The following is a 22,881-nucleotide window of genomic DNA, read 5'->3' as shown; positions in this document are numbered from 1 at the left end:
GTGAATATGTCTGGTGAGTTATTACATTTATTCATATATAGGTCTTACTGAACTATTTGCATTTGATGGTATGAGGTATTTATTTCAAGTAAATTAAAAATATACTATACATTATTTAGGTATTAGTGTTTCAAATAAATGATAGGGTTTATATAATGTATCAAATACTAGTAATGTTATGTTCTTTACAGACTTTGTCCCTTTGATAATCAATTACAACAGTAGGAACAAAGAGCCGAACTTTGTGGGCGTATTCTAGTTCAACATAAAACAGGTTACATTTGGCAATCCTGCCAATTTGGTATTGAGTTATTGACATGTTGACCAAACTTCTGTACCCGGACACGAACCTTATTACATATGCAGAAAGCCAATTTAATCAAATACACCGCTCCTTTAAGACGCTTACGAATGTACTGGACATTAAATATGCATACACTTGGGCATTGTTTTTTACTACTCTTGATCCGAGATAACAGAATTAACACCTTCGCGAATGATTAAAGGTGCATGCGCTCGAAAATGGAACAAGCAGTAGCATCTCATTGCACGCTAAATAATTATTATATATGGCTATAACTCTATACATGAACATAAAAAACATGCATGGAATTGAAAACTAACGGCGGCCTATATCTAAAATGCACGAATTAAAAGCTACACATAAATAATATATGCAACAATAAATAAAAAATACATAATTTAATAATCTTTGATAACAAGTTCACGTGAAGAACATGATATTGAAGTTAAATTTGTTATAAAATCCAAATTTTGCCATATTTTTTTGGTATGCAATATAATTTCTTCACCTATGTGTAATTGTATTGGCAATCAGCAAGATATGACAATATAGAATCCGTCATATTGAACAAGATAACATTTGTCAAAAATCAGATGCTAGAAACGATGTTATTATGTGAATACAATTTTAAGTACATATAACGTTATTTTTCAAACCCACGTTATATTTCGAAGGTCTATATCATGAGGTAGTACATGAACATTACTTGTTGTATTTGGCCTACCATTTACAACATGTTGTATAAGAGAAAGCTAACCGCTTTAATAGCTGCTAGTTGGAACGTCTGATAAAGTGCTAATTCGGCAGTATTGGCTATGTTCGACAGTTTCGACATTTTTCTGTCCACCAACATTTTGACTCTGCTTTACTTCATTTTTACACACATTTATTCGAAAATGATGTTTCATAACGTTCGATGTACGCTTTGTGGAGTATTATTTTATTTTCAAGGTAAGATTCTGTTTTAGTTTTTTTCTTTTATTTCTTCTTTTGTTTTATGTTCTTCAAATGGTAATGATCAAAGCGTAAACATCTGGAAAATTAAGAATGGTGGCCCATATAAAACTGGTTAGACAAATACCGACAAATGTCTGATAAAATGCATGTGGTTACTTTATTGATGACGATAGTGCTGGTGTTGATCAGACTTCTTACACGGCTGTATGATCCGCGTCATGCGATAATGAATCGTTTGTCATATTCGACCAGCAAAGCTCCAGACCAGCCTATGCAGTCACGAAGTCTGCACAATAGTTACGCTGCAAGTTATGCACGGTTTTGTGATCTCATGAGCGGACGGAATGGCTCCTGACCACACTGCGCGAACGTGCTACGCATCTCGCATATGGAACAAGATCCATTTTTGGCATGACACGACTCATTTGTCCTAATGTTTAATGAGGCAATCTTCAAATAAATACTTTATACAAATGTTGGAGACCGTGTTAATAAAGACCATGTTCTGTTTCAGTTCTTGTGAGTTCTGTATCAACCTTACAATTATCGTCTGGCAAGCATTCTCCGAGCATTTCTGTAGCAGAAGACCTCGGCGATCTACCTGTCAACAAACGATCAAGAAACAGACGACAAACGCTTCTGTATGAAATTGAACTTCTCTTGGTCGTCGATTACTCTGTATACGTCAAGTGAGTATTTCACCAGGCAGCTTGTGCTGCATGCGCAAAAATCGAACATGTAAGGAACGTTAACCCATTTATGCCTAGTGGACTCTCCCATCCTTCTAAATTGGATCAATTTATTTTCAAAATTAGGGATGCCTTGTATATGTATTTCTATATTTATAATATTTCTTACAGAAATTCCTTTAAGCAAACAGCACGGCGTCTCATCTGGGTCTATGCTGTTTGCCAAGGCCTTTTTTTCTAGACGCTAGGCATAAATGGGTTAAATCCATTATGCTAATTCGCAGCGTATTTATGAATCTGATTTGAATCAGAATATAGATTGTTATATTGTTTTCTTTACGATAATTTTGGTGCTGCAAGATATGTGGATTTGAAAAACAAGTCATCATTCATAGTTTTCATACAAAATGAAGCAGCTTAATGTCATATTAGCTATTGTTAGTAATAAGTAGTTGTATTTTGTTTTTTCGTGTTTGAAGAACAATTCAACAGTGTTTTGGCACAGGTGGAAGTAACGTACCCAGGATAGTATTTTTCATATATATATTTTTTAGGAGCCCAATATATTCAAATTAATGTATAAAATCATGTTTAATGAGAAAAAATTGACAAAGAGCCATGAAAAAAAAAATCCCCACCCTCTGATATTGGAATTATAACAAGGTCATTAACTAGACTTTATTATAGACCTGTCTTCGCGGGCCGCAAAAATGTCAAAAATAGCTTTAATCCAAAGCATCCCTTGATCCTACTATGGGCAATTGAACAACCTTTCAAGAAAAGTTAACTTCAAAAATATCTGTCCAGCCGTTAACTCACAGTCGGTCGAAAACCGAGCAATATTTCGAGTCCGTTTGTCAACACGAATAAATCTTCTACAGATTTTCAAACAATATTTTTTAGTTTTGCCCCTTAATTGATAGCTCCCGTCCTATTCCTTTGAAACAACGAAGCGTGTCAAATAATGCATGCATATGCAACCACTTACCCCTAAAAACTTATTCCAAAACAATCAGAATGAAAAGTAATTTCCATTTATTCACATTTATTAAAACATCGTTGTTGTTGTTGATTGCATATTTATGTGCCTGGCTCTGTCAGTGTAATTCACTGCTAAGCCGGGTTCAAGAGCGATGGCTTCTTTCGTTTTCAAGTAAATCAAATTTAGAGTTAAAACAGTTGTTGCAAAGAAAATATAACATTTTGGAATTAGTTTTTAGGGGTAAGTGGTTGCATATGCATGCATTATTTGACTAGCTTCGTTGTTTCAAAGGAATAGGACGCGAGCTATCGATTAAGAGGCAAAAAATCAAAAATATTGTTTGAAAGTCTGTAGAAGATTTATTCGGCTTGACAAACGGACTCGAAATATTGCTCGTTTTTTGACCGACTGTGAGTTAACGGCAGGACAGATATTTTTGAAGTTAACTTTTTTTGAAAGGTTGTCCAATTGCCCATAGGAGGATCAATGGATGCTTTTGATTAAAGCTACTTTTGACATTTTTGCGGCCAGCGAAGACAGGTCTATGATAAATTCTAGTTAATGACCTTGTTATGATACCAATATCAGAGGGTCGGGATTTTTTTTTTCATGGCTCTTTGTCATTTTTTTCCCATTAAACATGATTTTATATATTTATTTGAATATATTGGGCTCCAAAAAAAAAAATACTATCCAGGGTACGTTACTTCCACCTGTGTGTTTTGGTTGTGGCAGATAATGCTATACAGTCATTTACTTTTATTGCCATTGTGTCATATTTCAGAGTGTAACAAGCAAACCAACCTCTTAAATGTGAAAACACTCTTTATCTAGTTTAAATGAAACCTAATACAACAACAGTTATGTAGTTTTAGTGATAATAGCACGAGCTTGACAGAAGAAAAACACGTTTGGCATAGGTAAAAAAGTTCATCTTAAAATTACATATTACGCTGCACACAAATTTAGTCATGTGTCGGGGTCTTTGTCTTCAACCATCTGGTACTTTGATGTGGATTTGAAAAACAAGTCATCATTCATAGTTTTCATACAAAATATATCAGCTCAACGTCATATTAATTATTATTATTATTAAGTACTAGTATTGTGTTTTCTCGTATTTGAAGAACAATTCAACAGTGTTTTGGTTGTGACAGATAATGCTATAAAATCAGTTACTTTTATTGCCATTGCGTCATATTTCAGCGTTTAACAAGCACACCAACCTCTAAAATGTGAAAACACTCTTCAACTAGCTTAAATGAAACCTTATACAAAAAGTTATGTTGTTCCAGTGATAATAGCACGAACTTGATAGAAGAAAAACACGTTTGACATAGGTAAAAAAGTTCATACATGTGTATTAAAATTACATATAACGCTGCACACACATTTAGTCATGTGTCGGGGTCTTTGTCTTCAACCATCTGGTACTTTGTCGAAGCTATACAATATGTGATTATGACCAGTACAAATGTCGAACAAGCCATGTTAACAACATAAAATATTGACGTCAGCTATGCGAATCAGATATCTAAACACGACCCTTGATTCCCTTTTAAAACTTTAACATTACAGATTTTCGACATTATACGACACAAACAGAACAGCCAATGAAAGCGATGATTCAATAAGTCACCGAATGAAACACCATTTTGTCATGATGCTTGATGGTGTACAAGTCCGTTTCGACGCCATGCACGGCTTAGATTATGCGATCAATATTCTGCTGGTGGATACACTTATTGCGAAGGTATTGCTTAATATTGACACAAATGTAACAAGCTCTTCCAGAAAATAAATGTGGGGGTAAAGTGTCGTTTCGTTGGTCATTTTAGTTTTCTGTTTTTGTGTTTGTGGTTTTTTTTTTTAATTCGGGTTATTCTAATTTAATTGTTGGTTGGAAATACTATGCACAATAACTGTCGATTTATATGACATTTCGGGAACGACCTGTTTCGGAATATAAGTAATATACCTGAGTGCTATTTACAAGTCTTTATTTTACTTTACACTCTTTGATTCATTAATGTAATATAAATACTGTTATACAAGTGCCAATCTAATCTAGCCAACTCATTTTAATTAGAACACATATTAGAAATAATTCAAGTTATTCTTATTTTGTACAGAATGAAAATGAATCCACTTGGTCTGAAGATGATAAAAGACCGGGAATATCAGACCATATTGTGACCGAAAAGTCTTTAAAGCTGTTTGGAAACTGGCTGCATGGCAACCGGGACACGTTGCTTCGATTTGATCATGCAATGGCAATAACCGCGTACAACCTTCAAAACAGTGGTAATGTGTTGCCTTAATTTGATCACACTCTGGTAATAACCGCATAAAAACTTCAACACAGTGGTAATGTGTTGCCTTAATTTGATAACACACTTGTTATAACCGCATACAAAATGATACCAATTCATGGCCGCAATTTGATCATGCAATATCAATAGCCACAAACAACCATCCAAAAAGTAGCAACTTTAATCGAGTCGATCATGCAAAGGCAATAACCTTTAAAATAAAGGTAATATGTTGCCTCGATATTATCATGCAAGGTCAATAACAGCATGCAATCTACAAAATATGTGTATGTGCTGCATCAATTGATAAGGTAATGGCAATGGCAGAGTACAATTTTCAAAATAGTAGTGATGTGTTGCCTCAATTGTTGTATGAAGTGACCGCATTAACTCTTGAAAACAGTGGTCATGTGTTTTAATCGATGCGCAGATGCATCGACAATACCCGTATCTAACAATGAACTTAAGGAATGATATGTTTTGCAACGATTTGAAAACTATATACTGTAAAATGGTGCTTATTGGTGTAAGTCGTTATCATAACCACAATCATCAATTTCGTCATGTTATGTGATGGCAAATGTGCGCATTCACCATTCAAGAACGATAAAATTATACATGGTCTTTGAAAATCCACCATCTTAGTCTAAATTATATGAAATGGCAGCATGCTGGCATTTCAGATAACGTTAAGACACTGGGTCTCGGATACACACAGAGCATGTGCACGGACAGAAGTATCTCCATTGTTGAGTACCATGAGAATATCGCCTTCACCAGTTACATTGTCGCCCATGAATTGGCACACAGGTAAATTAAATTGCATGACAGTCTGAAAAAATCTTACTTTCTACTAATTGTATATACAATTATAAAAATAACCGTGAGGCATAACCAAGCGCCTTTCAAGGGAGCTAGATTCTATGTTTATAGAACGATGTTTATGAGAAATACCTATAGTATGCAAAATATGAAAGTTATTAGACGCATAGATTAATACGAATACGTCAAGCGTTTACTCACGTGGATATGTAAATCAAAGTCAATGTAAATATGGGTGAACCGAAATTCAATATCAACATGTTATCGTCATCGCAACATCGCGTATGACTGCAGTTTGGGAGCCAAGCATGACGGGTACCCGGCCAGAGTGCGATATGGAGATCGTCACGTGACATGCGAGATAGGGCAGGGTTTTATCATGGACGCTAAAACATCGAAATCACCTGGTTTGTGCTTGAAATTATTAAACTCCAAAGTAGTTAATAGAAAAAGATTAATGTGTCGACCAGTAATTGAATAACTAAAGGCGTTTATTAATATGGCAAGTATGGTAATCTTGCTTATTAGTAAAATTTTCAGTAGCGTACATAGGTGAATATCATCCCATGAATTTTTACTCAATGTTTTTTTCACAATTTCAGAATCAAACAAGAATTACTGGCAGTTTTCATTGTGCAGTATTTTGTATTTCGAGTTTTATATTGATCACTTGAATGCCAACGGTACCAACTGTCTGTCCGATTTGACCGGACGATACAACATTGCAGACTACATTGACGCATCAACTAGAGTTCTCACTCCCGATGAACAGTGCTCGTTCGAACACGGCAATGGCTCGTACATGATCAGAGTAGGGTGCACCGTGCATTGCTCGAATAAGCTTTTATTTAGAATTAACTATCAAAACCATGCAATCACGAGTAGAATCCAATCGATTCTTCTTTAGAGTAGGTGAAATGAATTAAATAAACGTACGCTTTTTATAACATCGAACAAGATAATAAATGAATATATTAATTGAGGCCAAAGGGTACTACAAGGATTTTAACGAAGTCGCCGATCACACAACAACGCTCTTCTATGCCGATTCCAATGTGCAAATTATAAAATCACGTGATGGCTAATAAACACATTAATTTCAAAACACCGCGTGCTAGTTTTGACGGGATAAGCTTCCACGTTTTCGGCTCGACACATTTATTTAACATTGCGTTTAGTATACTAAAATCTAACAACGTCACATTTGTTGATCAAATTTTAATGAAGAAAATCTCTGACATCTAGTATAACTTTAAAACTTTCTACCAAAATAATTTAAATATTGATGACTTATTCTGTCATTGACATTATTTGTTTATTGTTGTTTTCTGGTAAAGTAAGGATTTGTACAATTATAAGTGCATATTAAGAATTTTTTTTTTTCAAATTTCAGACCAAGGATTATATTACACTGTGTGCCAGCATCCAGTGTTCGGATCCACAAACACCAGGGACGGTTATACCGACACTGTCCATGCATGGAACCGCTTGTGGATACCACAAGACATGCCGCCTAGGGTCCTGTGTCAGCATCGAGAAAGGTTTTTATTCGCATGCTTTTTATGTGTGCATGACTTGAACCCCTTATAATTATTATTTATTGCTTGACGTTGTTTTATATTATTATTTTGTTTGAATGTTTAGAAATAAACACGGACCAAAGTAAGGTGGCGGACATGCAAACATGTCCGTTTGGTGACCAGCCTGGTGCAGTTGGTTCTACAGGGCTGGCGTGCCCGAGTCTTATTAAAAGCCCACACGACGCATATCTGTGCTATCAGTACGAGACAGAGTGCTGCAAGACGTGCAGAAAATACGATAGAAATAAGTCGTTGTTTGGTAGCTGTCAATATGGCGACCGACTTTTAGGTTGTGAGTGGCGGGGTTGCCATGGTGATGATTGCTGCGATACCTGTGGGCTGTTGAACATGACTTTCATAGGTATTTTCAGTCATACATTTTAATTTCTATTGGCGTCCAATTAGTTAATATAGACAAATGATTTGTAGTGATACATTACGATATTACGTAGTTTTATTAAGCACCTTCCGTGGTCGCAACAACATTTATCCCACTTTTACAGCGAAATGGGTTGATAAGATAGATAGATTTATTTCATACATACACACAATTCATTGAAACAACATGTACATTAAACAATATGAAGTAAAAAAGCAATCATAATTGAAAAGTACATGCCTTGAATGCACTATGGCATGCACACTAATGCCAAGGATTACACAAAAAGAGCAATATCCCTTATTTCCATTGTGGTCCTTGTTGTTGGTGGCACGACATAGAGAGGCACTAGTAATAAATGAATATTAAATACTATGTTAATAATAATAAATACATGAAAATAATACTGATTAAAGCCCCGTTGATTAAATTTCTGCTATAAACCACGGCACGTGCTACGTTGTTAGGCTGCGATGAAAACAAATGTATTTCCTTGTATATAACAAATAAATGTTTAATGATGTTATACAACTTTTAGATTTGCAATTCAATATGAATAAAATTGTAATTAATAACGCAAAGCTCTTTGTCACAGAACGATATTCTGATTTAAAAAAATGATTATTTGACCAGCGGTTATTTTTGGAACGCGAAGTAATACTCTGACCTTGGTTACACTACAGTTATTATCAAAGTACGACAAACACCCATGAAAACTTATTTTGTTTAAATAAAAAGGTTTACTGAATAAAAAATTGGATACATAGAATATTAGATTAGTGTTGATTATAAATCAGATTTATCATGCTCGGCACGAAAACGAAAAAGCACTCGCCAAGGCTCGTGCTTTTTATTTTCTAAGCCTAGCATTATAAACCTGATCTATAATCAAAACTAACCTATTATTCTCCATATAAAGTGTCAATATCATTTTCCCAATTTAACAATATTTCTCAGTCCTTGTTTATCATTTTTGAATTTATTTCATCTATTCACTAAAATCGGCAAGTTTCGGCATCTGTTAAGAAGGAAATAAATGTATGCTTTTGTGTTAATGTAAACCTTTTGCGTCACACATCTTAGATTTTTTCAGTGTGTCAACCTTTGCCAGACCTCGAGAACGGACACTCTATCGCCAACACCATAACGCCTCATTATGGAACAACGTTAACATTCACTTGTAATCATGGCTACCAAATGGTTGGAAATAAAACATCAACCTGCTTAAACAATGGAGACTGGACTTTTTCAATTCCAGTGTGTGTTCCTGGTTGTGTATTTAGTAAAAGCATACCGTATTTGGATCAAAGTCCTAAAACAGTAAATGGTGTATATTCTATCGGCGACGTCCTGTATGTTTGGTGTACACATGGACTAGTTCTAAATACATTTTCAAAAACAAACATGGTGCAACTGGTGTGCAACGAAGATGGAATCTTCCAAGGCTTTACGCCCACTTGTGTTTTAGGTAATTTGGGCAATTTTCTTTCATACGTCATGTTTTCAATTTTGCGTTTCTTTTCGATTTGACCAACACATAAACTAATGGTTACCGACTTAAAGAGAAGTCTATACAAACATGTATTGTAGAACTTCTAAAGTTTTAATACACTTCACATGTAATTAAATAACAGTGCGTCCACATTACATCATTACAAATATTTTCAAGAGCTTAACACGAACGAATGGTTATTTTCAGAGCTTCGTTATAATCAAACACATACAGTCTTTGAAAATATAGCAATGGGAACAACGATTGGAAAAGTAATATCTGCGGCGTCAGTGAATTATCGGAGCCTGTACTTCAATCATCCCGGAGTGACCGTCACACAGTCCGGAGATATAGTCATTGAAGAAGAGCTAGATTACGAGAGTTTTAAGGTTATACATGTTATATTTGAAGCATTTACGATAACAATCCCACGGTGAGTCTTTGATCTATAACTGTAAAATTCATGTACAAGATACTTGGTCGCGTGTATTGTTTTCATTTTACAACGGTTGTCATCCGTGTTTTATAATGTCTCATATAACTTACACCATATTCTGCTGTTAACGATATGGGTCCGGTTGCTCAAACTTTTAACGGCTCCTTAAAGTAGCAGTCTTTTAGCTTTAGACACATACAATTATTTTAAAAAAGCAATAATATTATCAAACATTTGAGCATTAACATATGTTTACAATTAACACGTATATTATCTCAGGGATTACTTATACGTTAGATAGTATATGATCTATTGATGGCCGTGATATCAAACGATATAATAAATGCAATCGTCTATTGTGCATGATATGAACAACAATTTATCGCTGATGCTTTGCAGAGTAAGTCAACGCCATTATTTGACCGTGAATATATCTGACGTCAACGAATATAGTCCACAGTTTAGCCAGGGCAACTACTGCGTCAATTTACAAGAGTCCCCTTCGCCTGGTAATCATATCATTGCCCTTTTGGAATAAAATAATACCGACTGCTTGATGTTATTCTGAAGTTTTTTAGTGTGCAAACAGAAATATCCCGGGTTAGAATTGTGACGTACAAAAAGCGTTGCAGTATGCCGTCGAACAATAGTAAACGTAACGAGTATAAAGCAAAGGCATGATTAGGTTAAATTGAACAAACCACGATCAGCGATACGCAATTATCAATGGACCACAAAAAATCAAACTGATTTATGAAAGTTTTATCACATATTGCTCTTCATTGTCTGTTACGCCAACTCACCGAACTTTTAGTGTTCGTTACACAGTATATTGTATATGACGTAATCGTAAATGTATTTTTATTCAAGGTACACCGCTAATAACCGTAAATGCAAAGGATATGGATATTTTCAACACAAGAATAACGTACATGCTTTCCGGAAACGCAGACCAGAAATCATTTACGATTGACGCCATATTAGGAGTCATATATACAGCCAACAATTCATTGACGTTCCTCAACCTGACCAGGTATGAGGTGTCAGTTTTGGCAGTTGATTCAGGAGCGCCATTGACAAAGACTGGTACCACAAGAGTGGAAATAACTGTAGGTGGGTATTGCAGCACATCGTCTGGGGTACCTAAGACAAAGAGTGTGTTTGTACTTATATGTTCGTTTGTATTTATTTCTAAAATGAATAAAATGTTACTCCGTTCTTGTTCAGTTGTTGTGTTTCTGTCATGAAATTCAGGTCATGTGGTATGTAGAATTGCATGATACCAATTGCCTTTATTCACAATGTTCAGAATGTGTTTTATGGTAAATAACTTATAAATTATGCATCTCTAGCTTTATACATCACGAAGTATACTGGAAGTTACACGTTTAAATAACAACAAACATAGCGTATTATTGTATTAGTTTGCAATATATTAGTTTACTAGATTAGTTTGCAATATATTAGTTTACTAGATTAGTTTGCAATATATTAGTTTACTAGATTAGTTTGCAAGAAGCTCATATAAGGCAGCAATCTCTTGCGAATGAAACGTGTATATTTATGTTGACCATTGATAAAAAATATTCAGCCTGGTATAATAATATATCGCAAGCAACTGTATAAATCGTTGTTTAAAGAAGGTAATAAATAATATTTGATTGAACATAAGTGTTCTTAAAATAAAAGATGTAATGAAGTTGCAAAAAACTTTCAAAATATAAGCTCATTTGATGATAATATAAATTTATTGAATGCTCTAACCTTCAATTAGTGCGTCTGTAAAGAAGACACTTAAGGTACATGCACCATAATTTTTAAGGTCAACCGTACCATTAAAAAGTTCTACGGTCAATATATTACGTTTTCATTTTCATTACGTTTTCAAATGTGCAATAAAGAGCTTCCGACCTAATTTAATTGCTTGTACGACTGATTCTTATAAACTATATGGCAATATATGTTATCAAGCTTTAATTAAAGGGACTGTCAACCACGACGACGAAGAAAAGAAAAAGTGTAAAATACCTTATTTTTTACAATTATTAGTTTATATTGATTAAAATATCACGACTGGTATATTACATTACTTGAAAAAAAGTTGTTAAGTTTTCATATTTTCGGTTTATTTGCTAATAAATTTTACTGAGTATGTCTACCAGGTAACTACCAGTTAGCTATAAATAACGCCAGTAGATTGATCATAATCGTCACGTGGTAAACCCAGCAATGCAAATTGTGCATGCGTAGTGAATTGTATATATCTAATATATAAAATGATCAGTCTACTTGCAATAGTTATAGTGTGTGTATCATTATGTCACCTATTTTCGCGATGTACTTTCGATTTCACATCAGGAAATTGTATTACCAAATATACTGAAAATATGATTTTTTTTTCAAGTAATGTAATATACCAGTCGTGAAATTTTAATCAATATAAACTAATAATTGTAAAAAAATAAGGTATTTTAGAACCTTTCATTTTTCGTCATTCTTGGTTGACAGTCCCTATCCATTTTGGGGAATTTGGGCTACAAGGCGAAGTCCAGCAAACTACAAATATTTATCAAGCTATACTGTTATAAGCTTTTGAATAAGATATTATCAAACTCCAACTGCAATGTCGGCCTTTTTTTCGGTCGCTGTCTATATGTCGCCATTGATGTGATTTTCGGTCTCGGTCGATATGTTGGAGTTTTAGTCTTGGTGTTGGTCTCAGTCGACCAAAAAACACATTGTCCATACATAGTTATGCCGTTTCGTATTAAGTTCTAGTTGCAACTAAAACGCTCACGTACTTCCCACAAGTCCAATGTAGAATAATTACGTGACGTTTTACTTGACGCAGTTTACAATAAACATGTGTGACACGTGTATTATATCTATTAATTACTTTGCAAACGTGTTGAATAATCGGAATCATTTTTATCTAGAAATATCTTGGATTATTATGCTCAGTTAAACAGAATATGTTCATTTAGCAGGTCACAGGTTTAGTGTAGTTATGGAAATCGTAATAGTATACGTGTTACTGACTAATCATGAGTTTACGAGAAAAAGATTGTCTAATTACATTTCTTTTACTTTTGTGGTAAACAACATTAAACAATTAAAAAAGACGTCTTAATGGATACTATGTATTTATTTGTCATTTATTCTTAACCAAGTTTCCTTCTCTTTACATCGTCCATACATCTTTGTGACAGGCTCGACATCGACCTCCCTTCTAGTGTGCCCTGGAGAACAGTCTTGCACAAAGAGTTGTGCCTGGTGACATGTCCAAACCAAGCCAGCTTTTGTCGTTTGACGGTCACCAGTGGGAGCTCTCTCGGCCCAACAAGTGTTGCAGTCATGTTCCGGACGTACTCGTTGGTCTTGTGCTCCGTATAGTAGATGAGGGGCAGTCTTCGGAGACATTATGTTCAAATGCCTGTACCCTGCGTGCTGTGCCCGCGTGAAGCGTCCAAGTCTCGCAGCAGTAGAGTAGAATGGTGAATACGAGGGACTTGTAGAGCCTGTACTTTGTTCTTAAGCTGATGGAACTGCTTGTCCACAACCTGCTCAGCCTGGCCAACGCTGCGGTCGTCTTGGCCATTATTATTCGGACATCAGCGGTAATGGTACCATCCTCGAACAGGGTTGCGCACAAGTATTTGAAGCTGGTCACTTCTTCAAGCTTCTCGCCGTTCATGGTGATGTCTGCACTGGTGTTCGTCATGCGGTTCCCCATAATCTACGACTTTTCTGTGCTGACCTCCATTCCGTGTGCTCCTGCTCTTTAATAAAATATGTTTGTGAGATCTTCAAGTTCACTGCTGGTGCCGCCCATGAGGTCAATATCAATAGCGAATTTCAAGTCTGGGTTTGGTCTTCCACCGATGGAGATAGACCGTCATGTTTCAATGAATGATTCTCGATGGTGTCGGTTATACTCTTTATAAACGTGTTAAAAGTAATTTAGCATCATGTTTAAGTTGCAAGGAATTTGCTACATATGAAATGCGTCCCTTATTTAAAACAAACATTATCAAACATAACAATTATCATCATTATCAACTAGTCCGGAAGATTGACAAATTGTATATTTCCCCCTGACTCACAAAAGCATGTTTTTGATTGTTTTGTTTCAATCTTTATTGTCATCATTTTGTTATAAGAGCAGAAAAATATGTTACATATTTTGCTTTATTCCGTAAAACACATTCTCTTATACTATTATACCAAACGGTTTCAAAGTGAATATGTACGATATTCTTACTCTTAGAGCAACATCTGTGGAAATTGCTTACTTTTTTCTCAGACTAATGTTAATTCACGTTTTTGAAACAACAACGACATCTATGTGTTCAGAACATTAAATTAACTTTGAGTTGTTTAAGAAATATACGTTTTCTAATAATGGTTGGCTGGCTGAATCAATATAGGAATGCTTAAAACTATATGAAAAAAAGTATATAGTGACGTGAAGGTTGATCGTTAAGTTGAATGCTAATATAACAAATAGAGCTGTCCTCGTATTGCCTGAAATACACGTCGCACGTCGCTTTGACAGAAAGGACAGGTAGTTCTGTTTTTAGAACTGGATTCCCAACGAAGCAAGCTTCATACTCTGTAGTTTCGCCTTTATGCCCCTTATTATATTTGAGATATTGCCTGGATAAAATTTCATAAACATTTACCAGGGAAATACTTTAAAATCATGAAAGGAAAAGTAAAGGCACATGCGCACTGCACTTCCCATTATTGATACTTATCAAGTTATTTATGTCAAGTTTGTGCGACGTTTGGTCTGACGATATGCCCCATTCAAATTTAAACTAGAGCTTTGTCACAGACGTGACGAATACCCCCCACATGCCGCATTGACACATAATATTTTGTCGTCTTCACAAGAAACAGCGGACACCATGCTCAATTTTTAAAACGCACTAAGTGACCCCTTGACCTAGTTTTTGACCCAGAAGGCCCATGTTCTAACTTGGCCTTAAGATCATCTCCATAAAACTTCAGACCAAGTTTGGTGAAGATCGGATGTAAACTACTTGAATAAGAAAGCGGACACCATGATGAATGTTAAAAAACGCACTAAGTGACCCCGTGACCTAGTTTTAGGCCCGGAATGGCCCATGTTCAAACTTGTCCTAGAGATCATTTAGATAAAACTTGTGACCAAGTTTGGTGAGGATTGGATGAAAACTACTTGAATTAGAGAGAAGACAACATGGTGAGGTTAAGAACGCACTAAGATACCCCGTGACCTAGTTTTTGACCCGGCATGACCCATATTCAAACTTGACCTAGACTTCATCTAGATACAACTTCTGACCAAGTTTAATGAAGATTGGATGAAAACTACTTGAATTAGAGAGCGGACAACATTGTGATGTTTAAAACGCACTAAGTGACCCCGTGACCTTGTTTTGACCCGGCATGACCCATATTCAAACTTGCCCTAGACATCATGTAGATACAACTTCTGACCAAGTTTGGTGAAGATCGGATGAAAACTACTTGAACTAGAGAGGGGACAACATGCTGAATGTTTAGAACGCACTAAGATACCCCGTGACCTAGTTTTTAACCCGGCATGACCCATATTCAAACTTGACCTAGACATCATCTAGATACAACTTCTGACCAAGTTTGGTGAAGATTGGATGAAAACTACTTGAATTAGAGAGCGGACAACATGGTGAATGTTTAAAACGCACCAAGTGACCCCGTGACCTAGTTTTTGACCCGACAAGGCCCATGTTCGAACTTGGCCAAGACATCATGTAGATACAACTTCTGACCAAGTTTGGTGAAGATCGGATGAAAACTACTTGAACTAGAGAGGGGACAACATGCTGAATGTTTAAAACGCACTAAGTGACCCCGTGACCTAGTTTTTGACCTGGCAAGGCCCATGTTCGAACTTGGCCTAGACATCATCTAGATACAACTTCTGACCAAGTTTGGTGAAGATCGGATGAAAACTACTTGAATTAGAGAGCGGACAACATGCTGAATGTTTAAAACGCACTAAGTGACCCCGTGGCCTAGTTTTTGACCCAGCAAGGCCCATGTTCGAACTTTACCTAGACATTATCTAGATACAACTTCTGACCAAGTTTGGTGAAGATCGGATGAAAACTACTTGAATTAGAGAGCGGACACTTAATACGGACCGACAGACAGACCGACAGACCGACCGACCGACAAGTTCACTCCTATATACCCCCTAAACTTCGTTTGTGGGGGTATAATAAAGGGCAATTACTCTCAAAGATGGAGACAAGAGGCATTGTGCTTGTGCACTGCACATCCAAGTAATGTTATCTAATTAGTTATTAAGTTTCAATATTGTACATAGTTCGGTTTAACAATATTATTAGTATAAAATTTAAACTAAAAGACAACAAAGAGCTATCATAAAAATAAATGGAATCAATAAATACATTTCTTGAGCACTACACATTCCCATGATAATGTCGAGCTAAATGTTAAGTTTCAAACTACAAAGCTTTTCAGGCTTTCGTGATACGCTCGGGACAAAATTTAGGAACAGACATTAACATAGAGCAATTCCTCCTCTTAAAGTAGGGCTTCATGAGTTATGGTTCGTGTGCACTGCACACCCCTTCAATGATAGCTACACACTTGCGAAGTTAAGGTGGATACCTTTTTTTCGGGATTTCATGAGGAAGTAATTTAAGTTAACAAAAATAAACAAAAGCCTAAAACTCTTAATTGGTTCGTGTGCACTGATAATTCTATTAATTATATCTACCTTCTTATCAAGTTTCAAGTTGGTACTTCTTTTAACTTGAAAGATGAACTTAGGACAACATTTTATTTATACAACTAACAATTGAAAATATATCTTAAATTAAGGAAGAAAAATATCTACTTATGAAGGGAATTAACAGTTGATCATTTTTAAAGCTTTTGAAATATGCTCATGACAAAATAAAAATGTAGACATTTACGAAAGACAATAACTCAAACAATATGGAATTAACAATTATGATTCTCGTGCACTTCACACACCCAAATTAAGATGTACACGTGGAGTTTAAACTCAGTTTTCTTGATTATTCCGGACGATATTTAAGTACAATAATTGACAAAGGGCAATTACTCTAAACAATTAGGGAAAATAGTTATGATTTTTTAGCACGGCACATCCCGTAGTCGATTTACCTATTTATTATATTGATACATGTATTAGTTTTAAAGATATGCATCATTGCACAAGTTGAATACACTAATTATCAAAGGGCATCTACATCTAAAAAGAAATAAGAGTTATGGTTGTTTGCACTGCACACCCCCTTAATGCGATCTATTTAATACATTAGGTACAGTATACAGTATGTGTGTTGTTAAGTTCATTTTACTTATTTATTGCATTGGATAAACTTTTTTATTTGTCTGTTGCAAACATTAGGCAAAGTGGTAATAAGCAGCGTCTTCTCCAGAATTTGTGCTACGCGGTTGTTGAAATTGAGATTAAATTATAGAAGACGAATCATACCGGCAATTGAACAGGGCGTGTCTTGGTATGTAAGACCCTCATATAAATAAAGATAAAGGCCGCGAATTTAACGCTTTTATGTGGCCCTTATTATAAGCGGAATAAAGAACAACATCGCAATATGTATAATAATTGCTACTGGAGAAAAAGTTTGCTGATCATTTGTTATGAACAATATTTCAACAATATTTCAAAAGCCACTGCTCTGTGAATAAAGGTTGCTTTATTAAATAAACAAATGATTGCTTATTTGTAGAATGCGTTGCGTGTATCTTCTCGACCAAAATATAAAAAAACGACACTAACCAAAACTGAAATCGTTTAAAATTACAGTTTTAGTATCAATGCCTTAGAAAGCTAATGTCAAGGAATGTAAGGCTTAAACCTGTTTACCGGAGCTCCAACGCTCACCTTTTGGTCAGAGTTATTCACAAACAATTTAAGTTTTAAATATACATCTACATCAGAACATCACAATTTAAATTAAATGCGATTTAAAGACAATGCTTTTTAATTTGATAATTATTTACTTAATCAAAGGTTGAATGCAAACCAGAGCAACTGGTCTTTCTGAGGCACGATAAAATAAAATATTTATCCAGATCGTTATCATGCACGTTCAGGAAGAAGGCCATGCCAGTCGAATGTGTGTAAAGGTCAAACATGTACATTAGAAACATTCTACGGTCGAGTAGGTGTTTATGACAACGATTTTAGATGTAGTTCCTCTGTGTCTTTATACAGCATAAAGACCCATTGTTGACATCTGAGTTTATTTAGAGAAAATGACAAATGTATTTATTAGATGATGAGTGTTTTTAAACATTTCCTGCAAATATATTTATTTGAAACGTAAAGTCGTAATATTTATTTATCAAAGAAAACCAAGAATGTGTTAATTTTTCGAAATTATTTAACCAGGAAATAATTTTAGAAATGCATTAACAAAACACAGCCAATATAGGGCATTTCGTCAGGAACAGACCAATCGAAACCTGCAATAAAAGCAAAACGAATTGTCAACCGAAAACGATAAATCCTTTTAAACCTGACATGAGTTTGTTACGCACTGTCAGGCTAACAACGATACAACCTTAAATTGTGTTAATGTTTTGTATAATTACTAGTTTGCAATTAATCAAATGTACGAATCCGTTTCCTGGGCTGCAGGCCAGTACTTTGTCTTTTGGGAAGATATAAAGAACGCGCCAGAGTGAGGATCAAACAGTGACCGAGCGGTCGCTAGGCGGACACCATATATATTACGCCACGGCCACCTATGTTGTGTATTACTGTACTGAACTTGTATATTTTCTTAAATAATCTATAATATCTAATAATTATAATAATAAGCAAGTTTTATACCTTATCATGTTGTCTTGTATTCATCCAGACACGCGTTCCGAATTTTAAACATCTCATTCGACTGCAATCATAAATGATACATACTTGCAATAATAAATGATACATACTTGCAATAATAAATGATACATACTTGCAATCATAAATGATACATACTTGCAATCATAAGTGATAAATACTTTTTATTGTTACATGTATATTTCAAGTACGAGAATTAACTTCAAATTGGTCGTCTGCAAAAGTGCATCAATTTGAATTACTAAGGGACATGCATATTACTAGAAGAGCACATTTGTATAATTTGTTCACTCGACCATGTTTCCCTTGAGCAAATGAATCTTTTGAAAGGACTTTTGCACAAATGTTGGTATACTTTGATGTGTACGATTCCATTCGTTTTGTTGATATTTACATTGACAAAGTTGAGATATAAACCTAAACGTATCATTGCCCCCCAAAAATATAACAAAAGGTTTTAAGTCCTTAGTGTTGGCAATGCTATTATGGTAATTGGGTATCGGGTTTGGGATTTCAATACCGAGGCAACGTCGAATGCCTGGCTGATTTTGGGGGAAGACCAACGGTAGCAAATATCGAGCAAAGTGCGAATCATCTGAATGTTGGGTATTCGTACTATTGCAAACATCAAGCCGTGGAAAAATACCAAGCTAGTTATTTTGTATTCATATAACTGCGTTTTTCGATCGGGGCAATAACTAAGCCGGGTATAGGGTTCGAGCTGGATATTTGGTATTCGAGCACTATCGAATATCGTACCAGGGTCGAATAACCAGCTGGGAATTTGATGTTCGAAAAACGAATATTTAGCCAGTATCGGAAACACAGAAAGTGGTTGAGCATTTGAAATTTTGCAAATATCGAGTAACGACGAATACCCAGGTGGGTAAAAGGTATTCGAACTTAATCGAATATCATGTCAGGCTCAAATACCTTACTGTGTATTGGTCACGGGAAGCAAAGCAAATATTGAGCAAATACAGAATGCCCAACTTGATCTTTAGCAAATATCGAGCCAACGCAAACAACAAGTTGAGCATAAAGCATTGATTCTATAGCGAATAAGGGGTATTTATTTAAGCGAATATCTAGTCAGTGTTGACTTCCTTACTGGTTATTTGAATATAGCTTAGTATTTCACCTTGGCTCGATATTCGCGTAAGTTCAAATGGCTTAAAATTCTCTGAAGTTGGAATACCTAATACCCCAACTGTACTTGGCTTCTGCTCGATGTTTGAATAAGATCGATATCCTTCAACCAATCTGGATATTCGTCCATGGCTGGATATTTGTCCCTTTCTCTATATTCGCAAACATTTGAATATTAAATATCCTTCTCGGTATATACAACAAGCTTGTTATTCGACCTTATTTCGATATTTAAAGAGTTCAAATTCCAATAACCAGGTGTGTAATTGATCTTTACTCTATGTTCTATTTGCCAAAACCAAGCTGGGTATTAGTACCGAACTCGATAATCACTAAAGTTCAAATAACCCATTCACAGTTTTGAATAACCAGCTGTTCATTCTTCCCTTGAGCGGTAAGCGCAAAGCTGAAATACTCAGTTTTCAGCTTGGTTTGGCACATTGGCTTGACATTTACTAAAGTTCAAAAACCAAATCGAGCTTAGTATTTGACATTTGCTCGATAATCAACAAAGTGTGAATACCTTATACCGAAACGGGTGTTCCTTTTTGACTTAAGTTTTAACAGCCAATGCCAATCTTGTAATTTGATCTTTCTGAATATGCGTTATAGTTTTTATACCCATTACCCAGCTGTGTATTCTTTCCTAGCTTTATTTTCGCTGTAGTTTAAATTAATAGCAAATATCAAACCAGCTTCCAATACCCTTCAAGGTATTTTAACTTGACCAGATATTTGCTATTATTCTACCCTGCCGGTTATTCGGTTATGGCTCAGATTTCACAATAGTCCGAATACACTAAAATTTGAGTACCACATATAAAGCTGGGCATTTGTTTCCTAAACGATACTCGCTAATGTTCGAATTTACAATACCATTGGTAATTGGCATCTGGCTCGATATTTACTTAGATTCGAAGACCCAATACCCAGCTTAATATTTGGCCTGGTCTTTCCGCGTATTCGACCTTGGCTCGATATTCTCATAAATAACCCAATACTCAGCTGGGTATTCCTCGTCAATATTCGCTTAAGTTTGACAGCTCAATATCTAGCTGGGTATTCGACTTTGGTTTAGATATCGCTTACATTATGATGTACAATACCCGGCTAGGGTTTTCGTCACTTGAGCGATATCCGCTAAAGCTAATATACATAATACCAAAAGGAGTAATTGACCTAGGCTCAACATTCGCTTTAGTTCGAATATCCAATGCACACGTTGGTTTTTGTATCAAGCTTGATATTAGTAATAGTTCGTATGGCTTATACCTAGATGGGCATTCGAACCTGTCTCGATATTTGCGAAATGTCTAATTCACATTACCTGGCTCGATATTGGATTCCACAAAGCCAATTACCAACACTTCTTTGATCATTCCAGCGTGTCCTTATTTGGCAGTTGTATTAAATTCATGTCAATATTTTTCGCTGAATCCGAACGAAAACCAAAGAAATATTCAACAAATGGACGTAGGCAGGTTAGGTCTAACAACGAGGAAATTTTATCTTCGTGTTTTTATGAAAGCGTTGCTAAGATAATTGCATCTCGAATATTTGATTTTTTAATGCGTTTGTGAATGTCGACTCCCTATATTTAAAAAAGGAGATAAAGGCAGACTATGGGACTTCCAGCTTGTTTGAAAGACGGGAACGAGACTCATTGAACAATACAAATAATAATTATTATTATAACTTTTAATATTATAACTATTTTTATAATAATAATAATATAAATACTTATAATAATCATACTAATAAAAAATAATAATATTAAACGATGACGATGACTACGACGATGATAATGATGTTGTTGTTGTTGTTGATGATGATGATGATGATTTCTTGAGTTAAAGACTGTTGGTATTCGGACTAAGAAAATTCTGTACTTTTCAATCTGCGTCAAACCTTGTCTATTCGTACATTTGAGAACTGGTCCCATTATTCCTATACTCCTATAGTTTCTTCTGGTTAAACATCACAGTTATTATGAAATACGAAAACTTATTGAACTTACAAGCGTGTAGATGGCGTCCAAAGTTGAGTTGATCTCCTTGAGTTCTTTTTCTATGTTTAGCGCCAACTGTTCGTGCTCGTAGCTACCTCCTTTTGGCGGCGTCTGCGTCGTTGCCGGTGTATATTTTTGTCTTGGCGTTGTCGTCGTCTGGTATCTGCGCCTTCCTGCTTCCACCACGATACAGGTTAGAGCAAACAGAAAGAACACCCCCTTCATGCTAAGAAATACCATGGTATGTTGAAATTTCACGCAGCTCAAGTTTGCATGCACAATCGACTATTTAACAAGATAAACAGTGTAGGTTTGTTTCCGCGAAGTATTTTATAGCAGTTTACTGTAACAAATGTCGTTTTCTATGTATGGTTCAGTAAATAGTAAGAGACGAACGTGTTACTAATCAAATCTTGCCTGCACGAATAAATCTGGGATTTAATTGTTCAGTTAATGAGGAAATCTCATAAGCTTGCTGCAGAGAAATCAAGCGCACTTAAATTGGCAGTAGAACATATAGCATAGGTTACAGTTAATCCTATTGAAATGTAGCGGTTAACGATTGGATTTTTTATGGCGAGTCTGTTAATAAGTTCCTTTTTATATAAGGTACAAAAATGCAGCCACAATATAGCGCTCTCAGATTGTTATCGCGTGTGTGGTCTTTGATCTCTCTTGTTCTCCCAATTCGATTTCGCTCGGTAACTTCTCGTGGTTATAGGAAGAAAACACTGGCACTGTTTGAGCATAACTTAAAAATAACGAAACTTTTTATTGATGAACCAGATCAGAACCTAGTCGACATAGTCGATTGACCCTTTTTATGAGATTTTTGTTTGTGAAAATAACGTGGTATCAAATGAAAATTT

General features: G+C 35.4%; 1 protein-coding gene and 1 long non-coding RNA gene across 2 annotated transcripts; one reads left to right on the top strand and one right to left on the bottom strand.

Annotated features, from left to right (window-relative positions):
• The first annotated feature begins 1,779 nt into the window (after nucleotides 1-1,779).
• On the top strand, nucleotides 1,780-11,291 carry LOC127845329 (uncharacterized). The gene is made up of 12 exons (XM_052376187.1): nucleotides 1,780-1,950; nucleotides 4,511-4,685; nucleotides 5,065-5,236; nucleotides 5,928-6,054; nucleotides 6,361-6,473; nucleotides 6,669-6,877; nucleotides 7,460-7,607; nucleotides 7,711-8,007; nucleotides 9,119-9,493; nucleotides 9,725-9,950; nucleotides 10,353-10,462; nucleotides 10,824-11,291. The coding sequence occupies exons 2-12, from the start codon at nucleotides 4,575-4,577 to the stop codon at nucleotides 11,198-11,200; spliced, it is 2,265 nt and encodes a 754-aa protein (XP_052232147.1). The 5' UTR covers nucleotides 1,780-1,950; nucleotides 4,511-4,574; the 3' UTR covers nucleotides 11,201-11,291.
• A 6,685-nt stretch (nucleotides 11,292-17,976) lies between these two features.
• LOC127845288 (uncharacterized) lies at nucleotides 17,977-22,387 on the bottom strand. The gene is made up of 3 exons (XR_008033162.1): nucleotides 22,022-22,387; nucleotides 18,841-18,901; nucleotides 17,977-18,470 (listed from the first exon to the last, which is right to left on the bottom strand). It is a non-coding gene; the product is annotated as an uncharacterized LOC127845288 (long non-coding RNA).
• Between the last annotated feature and the right edge of the window lie 494 nt (nucleotides 22,388-22,881).

The sequence above is a fragment of the Dreissena polymorpha genome, chromosome 9 (assembly GCF_020536995.1).
Source record: "Dreissena polymorpha isolate Duluth1 chromosome 9, UMN_Dpol_1.0, whole genome shotgun sequence".
Taxonomy (NCBI): Eukaryota; Metazoa; Mollusca; class Bivalvia; order Myida; family Dreissenidae; genus Dreissena; species Dreissena polymorpha.
The sequence above is the reverse complement of the archived record's forward strand: the minus strand, read 5'-3'. Positions and strand labels throughout refer to the sequence as shown.